Raw genomic sequence first — 20,754 nt, 5'->3', positions numbered from 1 at the left:
TCCATAGACTTTCCCGTATCCAACATCTGTATTTGTCGCCCTCCCTGTGCAAGATTTCACTATCTGCCCAATTCATCACATGATTTTTGTCTCTAGCATGTTCTGTTATGGCCGATTTTGTCTCTTTGCCTACTGTTGATGTTTTTCTCGCCCTCGTCATGGTTCTGGATGTTAGTTTTTTTACTTCGGTCTTATGTTCTTCGAACCACGTGCCAAATTTTCTTCCCGTTTCCCTGATGTAGGATAGTTGGCATGACTGGCATGGGATTTTGTATACCACGCCACATTTTTGTTCTTTTTCAATCTTGTCTTTTGGATATGTACTAGAAGTTGCCTGAGCGTGCGATGTGGCTTGACAGGACATTCCACTCCATGTTTCTTCATAGACCTTTGACACACTCTCTGACACACCCTTATCCTCTCTGACACACCCTTTACATATGGTAGCACCCTTTACATATGGTAGCACCACATTGCTTACAAGCGGCCAGACCACCATCTAGTGGCCGCAGCAGGAAACAGCGCCACCAACCGACTGGTGGTGCTTCGTTCTGAGGATGACTAGTGAAACTAGTCCAAACGTAAACGAAACTACGTAAGTAATTGGCTGTGTTAGTAGAGAATTCATTTACAAAGTTGGAAATTTCACCAGCCTGATGAACTTCTTTCATGAAATTCGATTGCTTGTTTGAAAAGTCATTTGATTCTTCCTCCCCTTAGGGAACAACTTGTTTCCATATGGCCACATCTGAATTGCATTTACATGGCTACACATGAGCCTATGGGCATCGTAGCGAATAAGAGAGGGTGCTTTTTTACCACTTTCAGGATCCCAGCGGACGGGACATGTCACGTGTGCATACTGGTTCGCATCGTATGGCGTGAAGTACACAGTACCTTTTTTATTCAGAATGTGCACAAAGCCATGCATTGTAGCATGAATCGCGTAAGCGTCAGGCGCTGTCAGCAATTTGTTCGAATGTCTCTCCAAGTGGTTTCCCCCAACTTTACCTTCCTTACCGTTACTCTTAGTTTGTTACGGTGTAATTGAATGAAATTAACTTCTTTTTATAGGTCATCAAAACCAAAAGCTCAAGTGATTATGTGTTTCTTTTTTGCTGGCAAAAACATTTTTTGTTGGCCAAAGTAGCAATTTCAAAGAACTTTAAATTCAGACACAAGTCAAAGTAATCAGGAAAATATGCACAGCAAAATGGACTGCGATAATTAGGCCTATCCCATTCCCATTGGTCGAGAGCCTGTCACGTGGCCGCGGTCTTAAACAGATGAAAAAGACTGGTCTTAAACACTTTTCCAGTGTCACATGCAGTTTGGACTCCTATTAAATCCAGTGCCTTTTACCGTTTTTGGTTGAACGTTCACACTTCACAATCTTCACGTAGGCATGTGCAATACCAGTGGGTCAGTATTTCATAGTCCTAAATTGACAATGCACTCGTACAGCTGCATCTGCCCGACATGGCGCCAATCTCCATAAAAGAAAATTGTTGGAAATGTTTAAGTTTTGACTTGTTTTGACTTTTGGACCAAAAAGTTTTGATTTTTTGATCGAAATGGTATTTTTAAATGGGAATAAATATGTGCTTGGTTGATATTAAACACTATATTTGAGACTGGTTGGAGTCTGGATGCTGATAATTACCCTCGCCTTTGGCTCGGCTACACCTCCTAAGCACATTTATTCCCAAACGTAAGCACATATCATCATCATCATCATCATTCGGCATAGACTTGCGTCCGTAGCCGCCTCGTCTTCAGATTGTAATGGGGGTGTATCCCTTGGGTCGCCGCCATCACCTGTTCTCTTTCAGTCACCGCTGTTCTCAGCTCTTCCACACTTCTGCCACTCCACTTCGTCACATTGTCTACCACGCCACGCCTCGTACCCGTAGGCAAACCATCTATAACTGCGCAGGGCAGACCTCCTTGTCTCATCACATGAGCGCACCACATAGCCTTCCGCTCTAACATCTCATCACCTGTAAGACACCAGCGTCTGCCAATCATCTCCGCCAGTCATTCGTTTGAGATAAAGTCTGACCACTTTATGCCCAGCAGGATTCGCCATATCGTCCTGCCAAAAGCATCGTAGCGCTTCAGGTCAGCTGCCTTGAAGGTCAGCGTAGTGGAGTTATACAATACTTTGGCAATCACTAATGATTGTATAACTTGTAACTTTGTATCAAGGGAGACACGCGAAGATGCCAAGTACTTGCACTTGCATAGTGCAGCCTTTCCTATCCCTATCCGTACCTGGACCTCTTCCCTGTCACTGAGATTGTGAGTTATTGATGTGCCATGGTAGCGAAACTTGCAGACGCGCGGTATCATGGCTCCACGGAAAGTGATTGTCTCGTCTGTCATCGTTTTCTGGATAACCAGGTACTCCGTCTTACCCGGATGTATTACGAGGCCATACTCCTCTGAGATATCACCAAGGATGGCAAGCATCTCCTCAGCATGCTTTCTGGAGAGAGCACATATGACGGGAGTTTATTGTCTGGGGAAATGGATGGAAATGGATGACCAATTTATGAGATGCGATGACTACTGAAATGAAAGTTTCAGTGCTTGGCACAGGAAAGGATGACATGTTCTTCACGTGACTTTCAATAGTGCATGAGCTACTTGACCAACTAATTCTCTTTGGAATTTTCTGAAAACTGTGGAAACATCTGATAGACATTCTAAATCAGTAGATTAAGGGCTTTTCTCACCAACTTTGAATATAAAATTGAAACTTCTCGGCCTCTTACTTTTTCCAGACATGAGACGGCCAAAAATTAATGTGGCAGATATATACATATTTTTTTATACAGATAAAAATTTCACTGCTAAACAGTAAACAGTTGTATACTTATTGACGATGTTTACGTGACTGCGTGTGCAGCCTGAATGTTGGAAGTTGCACAATTTTTCTGCTTTTCCCTCAATGTTTGCGAAACGTTAATGGTTTCCACGAAGGAAACAGTGTCGATTTACAAGTTAACCAAAATATTACACTTTTTTTGGGACCGAAACAAGCAAATACATAAGAGTGATAAACTATCGATTGTACATGTACTACATTGTACCATAGTGCAACTTGCCGAGGGACACTGAACCTCGATGCCGACCGGAAACTCAATGGACACAACCAGGTTAATTGGAGGGGCTTGAATTTCAAGGAAGGCCGGTTACTCGTGGTGATTGCCGATTATCCGTGAATTAGTACACCATTCTGTTCATTTGTTTAAAAAGGACATGCTAGCCCAATGCTTTCCCCAAACCTCAGTAGGCTTTATGTTGAACGAAAAATAAAAGTAAAAGTCTGCTATTAATATTGGAGGTTGCCAGTGACAGGTTACAAAAGTATTTTGAGAAATCCTTGTTTAAGCGGGTTGCACATTTTTCGGACTATGGATGGTGATCTGACAAACGGCTCTTTTGACAAATCGACGGAGAGCCCCCCATACGAATTCGATGACTGCACATTTCGGACTATGGATGGTGATCTGACAAACGGGTCTTTTGACAACTCGACGGAGAGCCCCCCATACGAATTCAATGACTACACACAGAGAGTCATAGTGGCCGTCATGTATCTGATCGTGATTCTGCTTGGAACCGTGGGCAACATTCTGGTCATCCTGGCCGTGATTTTGTCCAAGAAACTCCGTACCACCACCAACGCCTTCATTGTGAACCTAGGCGTAGCGGACTTGTCACTTTGTCTTGTTCTCCCGTGGACGGTCATCACGACGTTCAGCATGAACGGCTTGCCGATCGGTGAGTGGGTGTGCAGCATGGCTGCCGTAGTACAGGCTACAGCTATCGGTTGCAGTCTGTACACCCTGGCCTCCATCGCACTGCAACGCCTACTGCTGATCAAATGGCCTATGACTACCCATCAAGTCATCTACACACCGAGGAAGATTGTCGTATGGCTGGCAGTGGCTTGGTGTATCCCTCTGCTTGTCACCCTCATCCCACCACTCGCAGACGTGGGTGCGGTAGGATACAACAAGAAGTATCATCACTGTGGATTCCCATCCACCCATCCCCGCTCCAAAGACTATGATCTCATCATAGTTATGGGGTTATACCCTATCCCTCTCATAACCATCATCATCTGTTATGTTCTCATCTGGAAGCATCTTCGCTTTCATGCTAAGATGGTGACTGCCACTGAATCCTCATCCAAGTTGATGACCACCCACAGGAACGTGGTGTTAGAATTGGTATCTACCATGAATAGCAACCACGCCAAGACATCCACATCTACACAAGGAACCCTCCGCAAATCCCAGTTGAGTCGCCGTCAGACCAAGATCACCAAGAACATGTTCTACATCATCTGTGCCTTCATGCTGTGCCTGACTCCGTTTGTCATCTGCCTGTTCTGTGACTATAGCGACCCATTCCTTCCCTACGCCTCTGCGATTCTGGCCTGTAACAGTTGTGTCAATCCGCTCATTTATGCCACCAAACACCATGACTTCAAGACTGTCTTTGGTTGCATCCTGCGCCGCAAGTGGGAGAACATCCCAGAACCCTCAGATTTTCTGAAGACGCTGATACCGGTTAAAATACCATGCTGTGGAGGGGGCGATGTGGTCACCTGAAATCTTTGTGGATTTTTGCATTTTAAAATACTATTTTGTGTTAAAACCATTGGGATTATAGGCCTGATCGTATCCATTTTCTTTTTGTGTAATAATCAGGCTTTTCTTTATATCGGTATGCCACTAGGAGGAAATATACAATGTAGTATGTAACAGTGTTGTAGTCGAGTACTTTTTCCGAGTACCGAGTACTGCTGAGTACTTAGGTTGCTGAGTACGAGTATGCACGAGTACGTATACCTCTGAGTACAAGAACAGGTCTCCGAGTATGAGTATTGTACTTCCGAGTACGAATCCAATACTTGTATTTCCGATTACGGCCATACGGCAAATGGTTCGTTGTGCGTTATTGGCCCAGGCCCTGTCAAACTGATATACATGTGTACATTGTACAGACCCACTCACGGCTGGCTGTTAAATGTGTTTGTCCGGACGTGCACAGAATCAGGAAACTTAGGTTTCTCCACAACCCAATCAACCATTCCAAACTGAAAGTATCGTTAAATAAGGCCGTGGTATATAGTCAAGCTACACCATTTTTCCCCCGAGTACTGCTATTCGAGTACGAGTACTTTGATGATCGCGTACAATTTCGACATGTCGAGTACGATTACTTTGCTGCCCGAGTACGAGTACCGTCACTTTGAGTACGAGTACTTTGACATTAGAGTACGAGTACTCCAAAAAAAGTACTCGAGTAGTACTCGAGTACGGATACCAAGTACAAGTACTACAACACTGGTACCGGTGTGCACTATGGATAATTATTTCAAACTTTAACAGTTGCAACAACAGCTGAGCTGTTTTATACTCTCATATCCATGCATCAATTTTAACTTAAAAATGTAATAAAGAACATCCACAATAAGCCTGGTGTGACCTTAACTGTTAAGTTATTTAACAATTAAAATATTGTATTATAGAAGTAAGATATTTATGCGAGTGCTTTAGCGTTATAATCGAAGGTGAGAACTTATTGCAGTGGGGATGATGGATGTATGTTTTATAGTTGAAGATTTATTTTTGCACTCACATGCTTTGTAAAATAAAAGGGTATTGTATTGTGTTAAAAAAATTACTCTTATAGATTTATTTTTTTTTTTTTTTATACGGATAGAAAATTCGCTGCTAAAACAGGAAACAGTCAGATACATTGAACTTATTGCCGATGTTTAAATGACTGTGTGTGCAGTGCGAATGTTGGAAAGTTGAACAAATTTCCAGCTTTTCTTTCAACGTTTGTGATGCCTTTTGCAGTTTCCACGAAGGAAACAGTGTCAATTTAAGTTAACCAAAATATTACACTCTTTGGTGACTGAAAAATGCAAATAAGAGCGACAACCTATCAGCTGTACATGTACAGTATGTAGGTGAACTACCATGGTGCAACTTGCCGAGCGGAACTGAGCTGCAGTGCCGACCGGGAACTCAACAGACACAACCAGGTTAATTGCTGGCGCTTGAGAATTTCAAGGAAGGCCGGTTATTTGTGGTGATTGTTGATTATCCAGAGAATTGGTACACCATCCTGTTCATTTGTTTAAAAGGAAATGCTAGCCCAATTTTTCCCCAAACCTCATTTTATGTTGAACTACATATAAAAGTGAAAGTCTGCTATTAATATTTGGCGTTCCCAGTGAAAGTGAGAGATTACAAGGCTATTTTGATAAATCCTTGTTTTAGCGGGTCTCACATTATCTTGGAACATGGATGGTGATCTAACAAACAGCTCTTTCGGCAATTCGACGGAGAGCCTGCAATTTGAATTCAATGACTACACACAGAGAGTCATAGTGGCCGTCATGTATCTGATCGTGATTCTACTTGGAACCATGGGCAACATTCTGGTCATCCTGGCCGTTATTTTGTCCAAGAAACTCCGTATTGCAACCAACGCCTTTGTGGTGAACCTAGGCATAGCAGACTTGTCTTGTTCTCCCGTGGACGGTCGTCGCTACGCTCAGCACGAATGGCTTGCCAGTCGCTGAGTGGGCGTGCAGTGTGACTGTTGTGGTACAGGCTACGGCTATCGGTTGCAGTATGTACACCCTGGCCTCTAACGCACTGCAACGCCTACTGCTGATCAAATGGCCTATGACTACCCATCAAGTCATCTACACACCGAGGAAGATTGCCGTATGGCTGGCAGTGGCTTGGTGTATCCCTCTGCTTGTCACCCTCATCCCACCACTCGCAGATGTGGGTGCGGTAGGATACAACAAGAAGTATCACCACTGTGGATTCCCATCCACCCATCCCCGCTCCTAAGACTACGATCTCATCATAGTTATGGGGTTATACCCTATCCCTCTCATAACCATCATCATCTGTTATGTTCTCATCTGGAAGCATCTTCACAATCATGCTAAGAAGGTGACTACCACTGAATCCTCATCCAAGTTGATGACCACCCACAGGAGCGTGGTGTTAGAATTGGTATCTACCATGAATAGCAACCACGCCAAGACATCCACATCTACTGGTAGACAAGGAACCCTTCGCAAATCCCAGATGGTTTGCTGTAAGACCAAGATCACCAAAAACATGTTCTACATTGTCTGTGCCTACATGCTGTGCTTGACTCCATTTGTCTTCTGCCTCTTGTATGTTAACAGTGACCCGTTCCTACCCTACGCCTAATCCTGGTCATTAACAGTTGCGTAAATCCGCTCATCTACGTCACCAAACACCGGGACTTTAAGACTGTCTTCCATTGCATCATGCGCTGCAAGTGGGAGGGGATCCCAGTACTCTCAGATTTTCTGAAGACGCTGATATCGGGTGAAGTGCCATGCTGTGGAGGGGGCGGTGTGGTCACCTGAAATCTTTGTAGACTTTGGCATTATAAAATATGATTTTGTGTTCAAACCATTAGGATTATAGGCCCGGTCGTATCCGTTTTCTTTTTGTGTAACAATCATGCTTTTTTAATATCAGTAGGCCACTAGGAGGAAATCTTATCTGGATAATTAGTTTGAACTTTGTAAGTTATATAACAATTAAAATATTGTATTTTAGAAGTGAGGTATTTATGTACTGTAAGTGCTTTTAGCATTATAATCGATTGTGAGAAGTTATTGCGGTTGTGATGGTGGACGTGTTGTTACGTAGTTGAAGATTTATATTTGTACTCACTTTACATGCTTTATAAAAAAAAGGGTATTGTATTGAGATAAACAATTTATACATGTGTGCAGTACAAAAGTTGGAAAGTTGCACAAATTTTATGCTTTTCTCTCAACGTTTGCGAGGCCTTATGCCCTTTTCAAGAAGGAAACCATGCCCATTTACAAGTTAACCAAATATACGGTAAAACACACTTTTAGGGGCTTGAGCATATTGAGGAAGCGAAATCTGTGCTATCCTATCCACTGTACACATAAATGTATGTACATAGGCCTACATGTACTACTACTACCATAGTGCAATGTGCCCAGCGGAACTGAACTGCGATGCCAACTGGGAACTCAATGGACACACCCACTTAATTGCCAGGACTTGAGAATTTAAAAAAGGCCGGTTATTTGTAGTGATTGTGGCTTTTCCAATGAATTGGTACAAATGCACACCATCCTGTTCATTTATTAAAAGGACACGCTAGCCCAATGCTTTGCCAAACCTAAGTTGGCTTTAAATAGTAGGACATATTTAACAACGTCCATTGTAGAAATTGATAGTCAATCCAGACACAATTTTTTTACAGAATCGGTAAAATTGTTAAATTTATTTCGAGTTACCTCTCACACTTCTTTTTTCCAGGTTGCAGATGCAGGCTGTGCTTTTATAATGCCACTTAGAATTTAAAAGAATATATTGAACACATTTTTGCTCGGGACTGTATATAAATCATACCTAAGTCTAGCCCAGGTGGACTCCCTTTCCTCCCTACGTTACGGAGGGAGTCCAGGATATGAAGTGCTCAAAACTGGGCGAAAAAATTTGACCAATATTTTCAATATTTTTACCTTGTTGGAGAAGCAAATTTTTACGTCGTAGTATTCTATGTGTCCTTATCTATTGGGCCGCTGGGTTCAGGAATTCCATATGCGATGCTGACCGACCTTAATCAGGAAAATAAACTCTAAAGCAACGTTAAACTTGTACGTGTTTGTAGACTCTTTTCATCAGTTTCTCACCGCCGAGTCTATTCTAGTCGTACATGACGTACATGTACGTCCGTGCAGTGTGTAGTCTGGTTCCCTAGACCTGACAATTATTCTCGGCGCTCATATCACGTCTGGTCTGGGAGCCAGACTATGCAGCGTGAATATGCAGTGCACACGCGCGATTTGCTTAGTAACCACCCTCATACGCACGCGCACTTAGTTGAAGGCGCGGTCGCTAATCCAATTACCGAGCGTGTTTTCGCGCCAGTTACCAGAAACATGTTTTCGGCTTTGGTCATTGGTTGAGCGTTTTCGTGACGTCGGTTGGCTGGAGTGACGTCGCTGTTCCAACCAAAACTAAACAAATGAGGGCGCTAGCGTGCGTGCGCGCTTTCGTGCGCACGTACATGACGTACGACTCGGGAATAAAACTGATGAAAAGAGACTACAAACACGTACAAGTTTAACATTGCTTTAGAGTTTATTTTCCTGATTAATGTCGGTCAGCATCACATATGGAATTCCTGAACCCCTTAATCAATAGATAAGGACACATAGAAAATGTAGGCGTGAAATAAGCATCTGTAACGAGGTAAAACGTAACAAAAATCTGGTCCAAATTTTGGGTGGTCTTATGTAGAGAATTCTCATCCTGGACGTCAGTCGTAATGCAATGAAGACTTCGTCCAACCTGGGCTAACCTAAGTCCAATCATTTCCTTCATTTTGAGAAAAAGATCTTCTGAATATCTTTTACAAAAAAACGTTTTGCTCTTTAGGTTTTGTCATAGATACATGTAATACATGATTTGAACCAGGTTTGGATTTAAGCTGAGTATCAACACCTTGACGTCGGGGCTTTATTGAAATCAGAATGTAGACATTATCAGGAGCAGGGCTCGCGAAATCAGGGCTGCCCGATGTCCAGGGACAACCAAAATATTTTGTCGGACAACCAATAGTTCAAAAAATGTTGTTGTGATCAATTGATAATTGTGTATTGATGCGTGACTGAAATTAAATGAAACTCATAGGTGTTAATTAAGGCCAAGGCTTAAGAGTATCTACACCACCAACAATTTTCAAAATTGACTTCATGGTTTTGTAGAGTTAGAGTTAGGCAGTTATGACTCTTTTATTCAATGATGCATTAAAAGATGAAAATTCCAAATTGTTTGACATGGTATTGATAATGTTTTTAATGCTGAACTTCTGAACTTGAAAGTAAAGCTTTTGAAAACTGCCAGTAGAAATGAAACTTCAGAGTTTTATGTTTGTACAACCTGTGAGAAATCTTCCACAGTGACGTGAAAACAAGACAGAGGGGGAGGGGGTATGGTTATGGACACCCTATCCCTCCAACTCTTGTCCAAGGCTTGTTCCCCCTCCCCGCTCAGAAATTGGAGAAGCTAAACAAAATCATTTCGTAATTGTTTAAAAATTATGACCAAACCCATTGTGTGGCCCCCTCCAAACAAGATAAGATGCCCCCCCCCAACAAACTGGACCCTACTTGCTTTCCTGAGATAATAATGCTATCCTGAAATAGTAATAGCTATACTTCAACGACCGGTATATAATACGTACATGTAAATTGTCGGCTGCAGACCCTCAATGTCTATGGATATTGTTGATATGTGGAAACTGCTGTTGTAAATTATTTTTTTTTACCAAAAAGCCCAGGCGCGGATCTGGGGGGGGGGGGGGCGTAGGGGCACGTGCCCCCATCATATTTAGTCCACACAACAATAAAGGGGGGGGGGGGGGGGGGGAAGGGGGAGGTGAGAGAAAAAGAGGGAAGGAGGAGGGAAACCTTTAAAAAATTCCGGCACCAATATTAAACATTAGCCTGCAAACATTGCGTACTGGCTGTATGACACAGCAAGCTCGAGAAGCTTCAAAATAAACTGCGTACCTAACCCTGCATATACCATTATTAAATGCGATTCATACAAACGATGTATTCTCTACGAAAAGCATGTAGCTTATGTGCTGTGTGTAGCACGACACACACGTTGTACACTGCTCTTTGGACTGTACCATTGGTCAAGGGATGTATTTTTGTTTTAAGAACAATTTGCCAGCATTCCCACCGCTTTTTTTTTCATTTCAAATTGTAGGCCTACTTTGCACGGAGTCCAAAATATTTCCTTGTTTTAAAATGAGTTCTTCAACGTCATCATATAATTTTTGTAAAGACTTAACTCAAGAAACGATGTAAAACCCTGAAACAAAACATTTAAACACCCCTCATGGTGCCGAAAGGCCCAAATTAAAACCAAATTTTCCCCCGTAAGACATTTGCACTCCGCAATCGCACTAGTCCTCGGAGCAAATGCCCCAACGCATCGTTGCAACAGTTTACAAACTAAGCCAATACAATTAAATTCCTTTTCGAAAATAAAATGCAAGAAAATATAGGACAAAATTTCAAACTTTGAAGTACACAGTAACTTAAAATTTGTAAAAGCAAGAGTATACAAAATATGTATTTAACTTAAAATTTGTAAAAGCAAGAGTATACAAAATATGTATTTAAAAAAAATCCTTATAATCTTAAAAACTTTTGCTCAAATATTTCAGGGAGAAAGGGGCCAGGAATCACCTCAGATTACACTACAGAGCATTGAGAATCAAAAATTCCCGGGGACCTTAAGTGGGCCCAGGACCCCATGCCGTAAAAGGCTTCGCGCTTCGCACTCGCATTAGTTCTCGGAGCAAATGCTCCAATGGTGTGCCCCCCCTCTAAAAAAAACTGGATCCGAGCAGAGCAACGTCTATTTGTCAAAAGCTGTTTTGTTTTTTCCTCATATGATATCTTTTTTTTTTTACCAAGTTCTGTGATAGTGTTAATCTGCTTCAAACAGACAAAGATCTCTAGTTGAACCTGTGTTTGCTTTCAAGGTGTCTGGCTGGCTTTCAGAAATTTGAAAAAGTCATGCATTTTTGAAATCGAATCACCAGAATTGGAGATATTTCACTTGTTTGAAGACAATACTGGTGCCTTTTTATGGACAAAAATGCATTTCGTCATTTTACTACTATCTTTATTTAGCTGTGGCACACTCTCCAAGCATAAGCTAACCAATATAACGCTGCAAGAAGTCACGCGTCCCTGACACAGCTCGATTCGTTCTTGCTTCACTCACACTGGATTTACACAATGATCTTTACAGTTCTCAATACGTTGATCTGAAAACTATATTTTCCATTTGCTGATAGACATCAGAATATCGTGAAAGCTTCTGAAATGAAGCTCAAATGTCTACATGTAATGTTGCTAGTTACAGGCATTCAGTTGAATGGACAATCTCTTCCCCCCCCCTCCCATATTTTCATCACAATTTCAATGTTGACATCTCACATATTTACAAAATGGCCGATCGATGTGAATCTCACACACAAAGTTTATCAGAGATTCCCAAATGAAAGTACAAGTTCACTTGGTAGTTTTTTTAACAAATGAGAATGCACGGAAACAGGAAAAATTCAGTTTGGTTCGGTTTCGGTTCGGAGTGCTATGTTCGGTGTATTTTAGTTTGGTTCAGCTGTCGGCTGCAGCGCTAGTCTTCCCAACATGGCTTCAATTGACTTGGATTCATGCATTCTCCATGTGCTATCTAGTCAATATATAGAGGTCAGTGATGCCTTCACCATTTCCCTTCAAGCACTGCAAAAAAGGCCTCCTTAAAAACAAAAATCTCACACACAAAGTTATCAGAGATTCCCAAATAAAAGTACAAGTTTCATTGGTATTTTTTTAACAAATGAGAATACATGGAAACAGGAAAAATTCAGTTTGGTTCGGTTTCGGTTTGGAGTGCTATATTCGGAATATTTTAGTTTGGTTCGGCGGTTGGCTGCAGCACTAGTCTTCCCAACATGGCTTCAATTGACTTGGATTCTTCTCCTTGTGCTATCAAGGCAATATATAGATGTCAGTGATGCCTATAAATAGTTGTTGACCATTTCCCATCATGCACTGCAAAAAAAAGGCCTCCTCGTGGTCGCCCCATGTAGGCGCACTGGTATGAACCACTGCTATTACTAACTTAAGCCTTTTTTCTGTTCCATAGAAACTCACATTGACTGTTTTATTGATGTCACTCATGTACTTAACTTACACAGGTACTGCATACAAACCATGAACACCAAGCTACAAAGAGCCCTCACGTCAACTTACTGAAGCGTCAATGGAGGAATCCAGCCAACTGGTACCCGTGTTGGTAGAACCAACGAGCACGGTGGATCTGACAGAGATACCATCAAGGAGTCATCAAGCCACGCCCAGTCCAAGAGGGGGTGTAGACTCTTGTGCAATAATGTCGGAAGGTATTTGATTTTGGAATTTTTTTTTTCTTAATAAAAAGTGCCTCAATGAATCTCAATGCTGTCTGAGAGCTTGTTACAAAATAATTTACCAACTTTTAATACAGGGCTCAATTTCATAGCGCTGCTTAACAGCTGACTTTGTGCTTACCGAGCCTCCATCTATTTCATAGGGACCGTTAAGCAGTAAGCACAGCAAAAGCACGCTTGACCCCAGAAGAAAACTTTGCTTAAATCAGTGACATAACAATAGAAATCTGCATGCGCGCGCAACCATTAGCATGAAATAGTGCTTAAGCAGCAGCATGATTTTCTGCTGTAGTAAGCACAACTTTTCTGCTTACTGTTAAGCAGTGCTATGAAATCGGGCCCTGAGTTGGACTCCTACTAAGTGGGGCTGGGACCAGTAAGCCTGTTCTGTACAATGTATTTCAACTGCGTATGCGCACAATGGTATGGTCACGGGTCATTCAGGATAATCGAATGCTCATCAAGGAGTGAGGAAGGTTACTAATAAATCACTCAAGGGGGTTAAAGAGGTTGTGGAATGCTCGAGGACATTTCCGTCATTTTTCGGGTATATGTAGCCTAAGGTGTGATGAAATAAAAATGACTATTGTTCCTGTCATAAAATGAGTACAAAAGGTACTTTTGAGAGCTATTTTTCAAGTCCTGACATGCCTGTTTCGACCCGAACGTGCAATTTGTGTAAAAGTCGTCGTTGCAGGCAGCAAACAAAACACAGTAAATCGTGACGTAATAAACAGGACTCCCGATGCAGAGTAGCATAAACGAGTCCTGTTTATTACGTCACGATTGACTGTGTTTTGTTTGCTGCCCGCAACGACTACTTTTACACAAATTGCACGTTCGGGTCGAAAAAGGCCTGAAAAATAGCTCTCAAAAGTACCCTTTGTACTCATTTCATGACAGAAACAATAGTCGTTTTTATTTCATCACACCTTAGGCTACATATACCCAAAAAATGACAGAAATGTCTTCGAGCATTCCACAACCTATTTAAGGGTTAATGCACACACTGCAGACAAATTATTATCCCTAATAACTAGTTTTCTTTAATGGCTATCTTATAATAGTTTATGCGGTACCCGCTGCTATGTACATCAGATTCGAACCGGCCACCCGATCCCGTTAGCTCGGTGGTCAAGTGGTAAGACATCTGCACTAGAAAGCAGGAAGTCGTGGGTTCGAGTCCCGCCCGAGTGATTTTTTTCCAACTTTCACTCGGGAGGTAACACACTGAATATACAGTGTTTAAAAATGTCGGTGAAGGGCAAAACCTAATTTGATTTATATCACCCCGACGAAAAAATTCCATCTTATAATGGCTTGTGACTAATTAAAATATGTATGTTTTGCTTGTACTTGAAATATAGGTTAGTTAAACTTAAACATTGTATCTATAAGCACATGCTCTTAAACCTTTGGTATTTTTCTCTTGACAGGCACCAGATCATCCAGTCCAAGGGTTATGGAATCCAGATGCTTAAAGGTAACGTTCAATCCCGAGACACAGAATGGGCCAGGCTGCATAAGTAAGAACACAGGCTCAGAGATGAGCAGTACATCTCCACATCGACACCACGCAAACACCCCACCCAGCAAAGATGACGTGTTGTCGGTCGTAATCGAGAAACTGACTGAGTTGGTAAACGACAGTGAAAGAATGCAGGGAGGGAGCACCCCATCTGTTTGTCGTGAGTCAAAACGAATGGGTTCGCCAAAGAGGGGGGATCCACTCTACAAGTGTCCCAAGTGTCCTTGCCTTTTTGCCCTGAGTGCCAAACAGTTGCAGAGTAAGGCGGCTGTGCTGTGCGAATGCTGTGAGAATGCTGAGAAGTTGAAGGAATGCAAGGGTAAGACGGTCAAAGGTCAGCTGACAGGGTTACCTACATTTACAAGCGCGGATGAGACAAAAGTCAACTGCGAACTCTGCAGTCATGTTGCTGTCGGCTACGTGGACCTGCTCTATCACCTGTTGTCCAAGCATAAAGATGCCAAAATCTGCAAGTGCAAATTCTGTGACTTCTTCACCACTATTGAGATGCGGATTCAGGAGCATGCCACTGTTCACCATGCACCCCGTGTGTACAGATGCAGCATTTGCCCCTTTGTGGCAGACAAGGTTGTTGGACTCCGCCAGCACATGAAGGACCATGACATGCACCGGGAGCTTGTCCTGAAGTGCTCTGAGTGTGGTTTCTCGTGCCAGTGTGAAGATATCCTCCGCAACCACATGTGGGAGCATATTCCATCCATCTCCAAGACCAGTGCCAAAACGAGGAAATCAAATTCAACGGGAATGATACCGACCTCAAATCCAGGGAGGAATTCAGATGAGATGTCACAACCAGTGCTTAGCCCTTCTTTGCCAACACAGACCACAGACATAGAACAGCCTTACATTTTCAAGTGTTTACTTTGCGGTTACCTCTGCGACAGATTGGCCACACTCAAGGCGCATGCCTGGCGCCATGCTGGAGAGAAAGGATGCTCCTATCCGGTGGTGGATGATGATGAATATCTCAAGAGAAATTTTTCCAGTGCACCCTCACAGACATCCCCTTCTGGTAAATCATACCCACTAGAAGCTAGCAGCAGCATCAAAGCAGCTGAGACAGCAAGAGAAAGCACAGCCTACATGTATGATGGGGTCAGGGGCACAGATGACACCAATGAGAAGGAAGTCCTTGCGGAACATGAATCAAATATGTCTCACGGATGCTGTTGTGGTCCGACACATTCATCAGATGAATCATCCAGCTGTCGTTGTGAAGGTATCAACATCCTTCCTTCCTCTGTGTCCCACATCAAGGAACTCCTCCTCCAAAAGAATCAGCAAAAACTCAGCCAGAAATCAAACAAAGCGAATGACGCAGGCAAGAAACCATTTGCAACAGAACAATACCGTCAGCCAACTTCAGAGAAAGAAAACCAAAGTGAGTGTCCCTCAGCCCCTCGTCAGAATACCTCATCAAGCAAGACATGTGAATTTCAAGCTAGTGATGGCGTCAATACAGTGCGCTGTGGAAATCTTGCAGAAAATGGCAAGCCTGCACTGGAAAAGGGGTCCAAGAGCAATGAGCTTGAACCTCAAGTGTTGGTCATTGATCCAGTTGACCCACTGATGTTATTCCTGGACCTAGACGTTTCAATTCCTGAGCCTGCTGCTGTGGTAGAGGCTGTCACTGAGCAGAACTCAGCACTGCCTCATCAGGAACAGTTGGAAACCACTGACGATGTGTTCATCCCACCCTCTAACAGGACAAGGGAGTCAGTAGGGACTGCGGACAGGCCCGAGTCTTACACCAAAGTCTCTGCCGCTGATCTGAGCTCTGAGATTCTTCTTAGCTCCATGCCACTTTATGAGGAGGTGACTGAGGCTACTGCCCAGTATGCAGAGAATGATGGAAAATGTCCACAAAAATGTGAAAGCGAGGTTCCACAACAGGGCTTTGAAGAAAATAGTAAAAATCTAACAATTCCACAAGCTGCAAACACTTGGAGAAGAGATGATACCCCAAATTCTTGTGATGAGATTAAAGATGACGAGAAGAACCTCGGTGTTACACCTGGACAAGTGGAATCTGTGCCTTCCTTTCTTGAGACTTCATCACCATCAGAATGTGGACACTTCTTCCATCAACCATATCAGGGTCAAGAATCTGTAAGCAGCTCTGTAAAACCGCAGGAAAATCCAACAAAACATCTTATGAAATCAGGGTCTCGGTTGATGCACATTGATATGGATCTCACTGAAACGGTTGTTGAACATGCAATTAAGCAAACTCCTCCAAGAAGTCAAAATCCAGCTAAGTCAACTTTGTGCGAGTCAGAGCAGATGTCATGCCAAGAATCTATCCAGGCAATCACATGTGAGACAGTTTCACAGTCAAAGTGGAAGGAAGGTTCAATTATTAATCCCGGAAGTTCAGACCATGGAAGTACGGATGGTAGCCTTCAAATTGCACAACAGTGTGAGAGGATCGAGGAAAAGCAATTGAACAACAACACAGAAATTGAACCTTTAAGTGGCGGACAGAAACGGGGTGCAGACTTGACAGCCAGTGATATGTCTAACGGGGCAAAGCGAATCTGTCATCATGAGGAGAAATCAAATGCGGAGATGCCCCTTCCCATCATTAAGGAGGGCTTATGTACAGAGTCAACAACAGATGGGCAGGGAAGGCCAGTCAGTGACCCAGAAACAAAACTGGGGAGAAATGAGATGCCTTCAGACATAAGCTCTGATGAGGATAGCATTGTGAATTTCTTTATGAATGTTGTCAGTGGCTGTGACAAGCCATACCAGTGCAAGCTGTGCAGCAAGACATCTGAAACCTACAGCTCCTTAAAGCAACATCTGAAGGTGCACTTGGTACACAACTCCTTCCGCTGTCCTCTTTGTAAGGAGTGCTTTGAGTCCTTGGACAACCTCAGGCTTCACATCTTGGAGCACTACAAGGAACTCCACAGATGTTCAGAATGCTCAGCTTTCTTTCAAACGAAGAATGAGCTGCATGTTCACAGGCAGTCACATGCATCTCTGAAGGTGCCCAAGTGTGAGGAATGTGGCATTACAATGTTGACTTGGGCAGACTATGACAGCCACTGCGAAACTGTCCATGGCAATCTCGGGAAACCTCCAGTCAGGTGTTCTCATTGTGGGGAAGGTTTCATCAACACCAACACGTTGCTGCTGCACACTCTCAGCTGTCCGGTGCGCAAGATACGGTCCTGTAAAGAGTGTGGCTTTACTTCTGAGTCAGCCGAGGGGGTCCAAGATCATGTCAAGGAGTGCCACCACAAGCCCAAGTTCTACAAGTGCAACCTGTGTGACTACAAATCCAGTGCCAAGAATGGAATTAAGAACCACATGAAGTTTCATTCCAAAGATAGGCCATACAAGTGCCAGCAGTGCAGCTTTACTGGTGCCTACCCTCAGAGTCTGCGATCCCACATGAGGATGCACATGCAGCCTGACTGGCGCCCCGACTGCTTGTCATCAGAGCTTCCTGAGCAGTACAAGTGCAAGCTCTGCTGCTACACCTGCAACTACCTTCCATCCCTCAAGTCTCATATGTGGAGGCATGCCAGTGATCCAAACTACAGTTACAAAGGTAATCAAAACATCATCACTGATACAGCAACAACATCAAACAGCAGCAGCACTAGCACCACTGTAAGTGATACCTGCACAACCCCGCCAATAAGCACCCCAGCATTCCAAGGGCCAAATGAGAGGTCAGGGGTCATGCATAACCTAGTGACCTTCTGTTGTCAAGATTGCGGCTTCCAGAGTACAGACAGAGCTCAATTGGTAGAGCACCTGAAGACACACTTACCGTCAGAGATTCTGGAAACGGAGAGGAAACAGAGCTAGGAGGTGGCCAAATGGAAAATGAGAAAAGGACTGGAGAGGGCTCCAGGTATAGTCAAAGAAAAATCCACTGCCAAAATAAGGCCAAAAAAGGGTCAGTTTGCATGTCGCTATAGACCTGCCCTTCGGCAAAAAGAAAAGGTTTTTCAATAAGAAACGATGTCAAAATGCTACCAAAATTGCTGGATTGGCTGGAATCCTCCTGCAGCGCAATTTACATATCTTTTAGATGGGGGTATGAACAATTAATAAGCTCATGTGGCCTCTCCAGGCCCCCATATATTCTGTAGTAAATGTTAATCGGATACCATTGTCTGACGGTATCATCAGGTTTGCATTTTAGGTCTGGGAACCAGACAGGAAGAAAGTTGGTCGTACAATGTACATCTGAAAGTTGTAAACGCTTCGTACCTATAAGGCTGCCCACAGGTCGACATTGCGACGACATAGAACAGTCGGTGACTGAATTTCAGGATCAATTTGGGCATATTTCACCTGCAGTGTAACAGCAAAGGTGCAATAGAATTCATATTTTCATGAGGTGAAACATTTTACATCGAGCAGTGCGCATTATTTCAACCTTTAACCTCGTGGGAATATTTTTTCCATTGCATTCTTGAGCTGACCACTTTTTTGCCTCATATATTTATTTCATTTGGTGTGCTATTTACAGTGGCGTAGCCAAGAATTTTTCAGTTGGGGGGCGCTGGGGGGGGGGGGGCTGGAATATTTCATGGGGGGCCTTCATGTAGATCAATGATAATTTTTTTTAGAAAATCAAAATCTCAGTGGGGGGGGGGGGGCGACTGGGGGGCGATGAGGTTTCATGGGGGGGCTGTCCCCCCCCCCCCCCCACGCCCCCCTTGGCTACGCCACTGGCTATTTAGTACAACTCCTGACAGGCCCATTGTCATTTTCTTGGTCTCATGAAATGAAGAGTTGACAAAAGACAAGATTACAATTACCTCTTTCAGAAATTTACTTCACATTTCTAGAAACATATTTCAAACCAGCAGAACTTGTTGATACAATTTATTTTCCCCATCATGTATTAATTATTACAAAGCGGCTTGTTCAAGCATCTTTTTTTGGGGGGGAGGGGGAGAAAGTGAAAGAAAACCGGAAAAATGTGTCGCCGCACCACTTTTGGAGCCAACCCCGGACCAGAAACTGGAGACCTTTTTTTGGCCTAAGCCAGATGATGTAACTTGCAGGGATACTTTCTGTATTATGGAGAAGTAGGGTTTTGAAGGAGGACAGTTTCCACATACATGTACATTGTAATGTACTTCAAACAGCATCAAAGGTGATTGGGACTGTCTCAATACAAAACCACAGTTTAAAAAAAGGGTTCAGAAAAGGGTGGATCTTTAACCTGTACCCATCCTTGTAAGTGCAGATGCGAATATTGTATATAATAAAATATGTTTTAAAATGCATGTAATGTAACTGTTTTCTACGTCTGTTGACGTATATTTTCCTGATAAATTTATCATTTTTGCAGGGTTGAATTTTGGTTCCATTTTTTTTTTGCGTGCTGTAGCATACATGTATATACAAATTCATGCCACAGATATGGTGCATACCAGTTATGTACAAACTAAAGGTACAGTGTTTTTGTGTGTGTGTGGTCACAGTTGTAAAAAAAAAAAAAAATGCATTTTTTTTTATCTTAGGCAATTTTAGCTGCTTGTAATTTGCTCCATTTTTTTTCTACTTGCTTGAGGGTCTCTGCACCATATTCTGTAACTGTATTCAAAACTTGTTTTTTGTGTTTGTGTTTTGGCCATTTCAGAGAATTGTTCGATTTAGTTTCCTTTTCACAATTCCGGTCAGGTTTCCTGTTCATATTGTACATATAAGTATATGTAGATTACAAAAGCAACTTTGCGAAAAGACAGTGTATATTATTGAACTTGTGCCAAATGTAATGAATAGGTTGAATAGGTTGAGCTCTAGATGTTTGGGCTGTGTTAGTCATGTTGAATCAAGTGTGCTCCTGAGTGTTCCTATAGAGATAAGACTCATGGGTAAGAAATGAGTTTATGCACCATTTAAAAAAAACCAAGTTCAGCTCTAAAGCACAATGTTTGTTTCCACTGGAGATTTGACATTGTGAAAAGGTACATGTCGCAAAACATTTCCAGTCTTAATTTGATAACTGTTACTGCACTATCGAGTTGGATAGTGTAGTAAGTTTAGTTCCAGTTTAAAGAGTGGCAGCCATTTTGCACATGCAGAACACCAACAATAATAAATACTGCCCCAAAAAGAAAGTTCACACTCATTGGAGG

The 20,754-nt window shown here is 42.8% G+C and overlaps 2 protein-coding genes and 1 pseudogene across 2 annotated transcripts in view; all 3 read left to right on the top strand.

Moving 5' to 3' along the window:
• Positions 1-19,158, top strand: part of LOC119744773 — a 30,364-nt gene extending 11,206 nt beyond the window's left edge. Inside the window, exons 3-4 of the mRNA XM_038220907.1 lie at positions 12,859-13,062; positions 14,526-19,158. Coding sequence (XP_038076835.1) covers positions 12,924-13,062; positions 14,526-18,463 — 4,077 coding nt within the window. The 5' untranslated portion in view covers positions 12,859-12,923 and the 3' untranslated portion in view covers positions 18,464-19,158. The remainder of the gene's footprint in view (positions 1-12,858; positions 13,063-14,525) is intronic.
• LOC119744798 (melatonin receptor type 1A-like) lies at positions 2,861-4,722 on the top strand. The gene has a single exon (XM_038220939.1). It carries the CDS (start codon positions 3,420-3,422, stop codon positions 4,623-4,625), a length of 1,206 nt encoding a protein of 401 aa, XP_038076867.1. The 5' UTR covers positions 2,861-3,419; the 3' UTR covers positions 4,626-4,722.
• LOC119744804 lies at positions 6,212-7,942 on the top strand (annotated as a pseudogene).
• Positions 19,159-20,754: the final 1,596 nt, after the last annotated feature.

The sequence above is a fragment of the Patiria miniata genome, unplaced genomic scaffold, assembly GCF_015706575.1.
Source record: "Patiria miniata isolate m_02_andy unplaced genomic scaffold, ASM1570657v1 HiC_scaffold_12, whole genome shotgun sequence".
NCBI classification, from domain to species: Eukaryota; Metazoa; Echinodermata; class Asteroidea; order Valvatida; family Asterinidae; genus Patiria; species Patiria miniata.
This window is presented reverse-complemented; position numbering and strand designations above follow the sequence as displayed.

What these genes read in the sequence shown, in the direction of transcription:
- LOC119744798 (XM_038220939.1), top strand. Translation starts at nt 3,420, where the DNA reads ATGGATGGTGATCTGACAAACGGCTCTTTTGACAAATCGACGGAGAGC.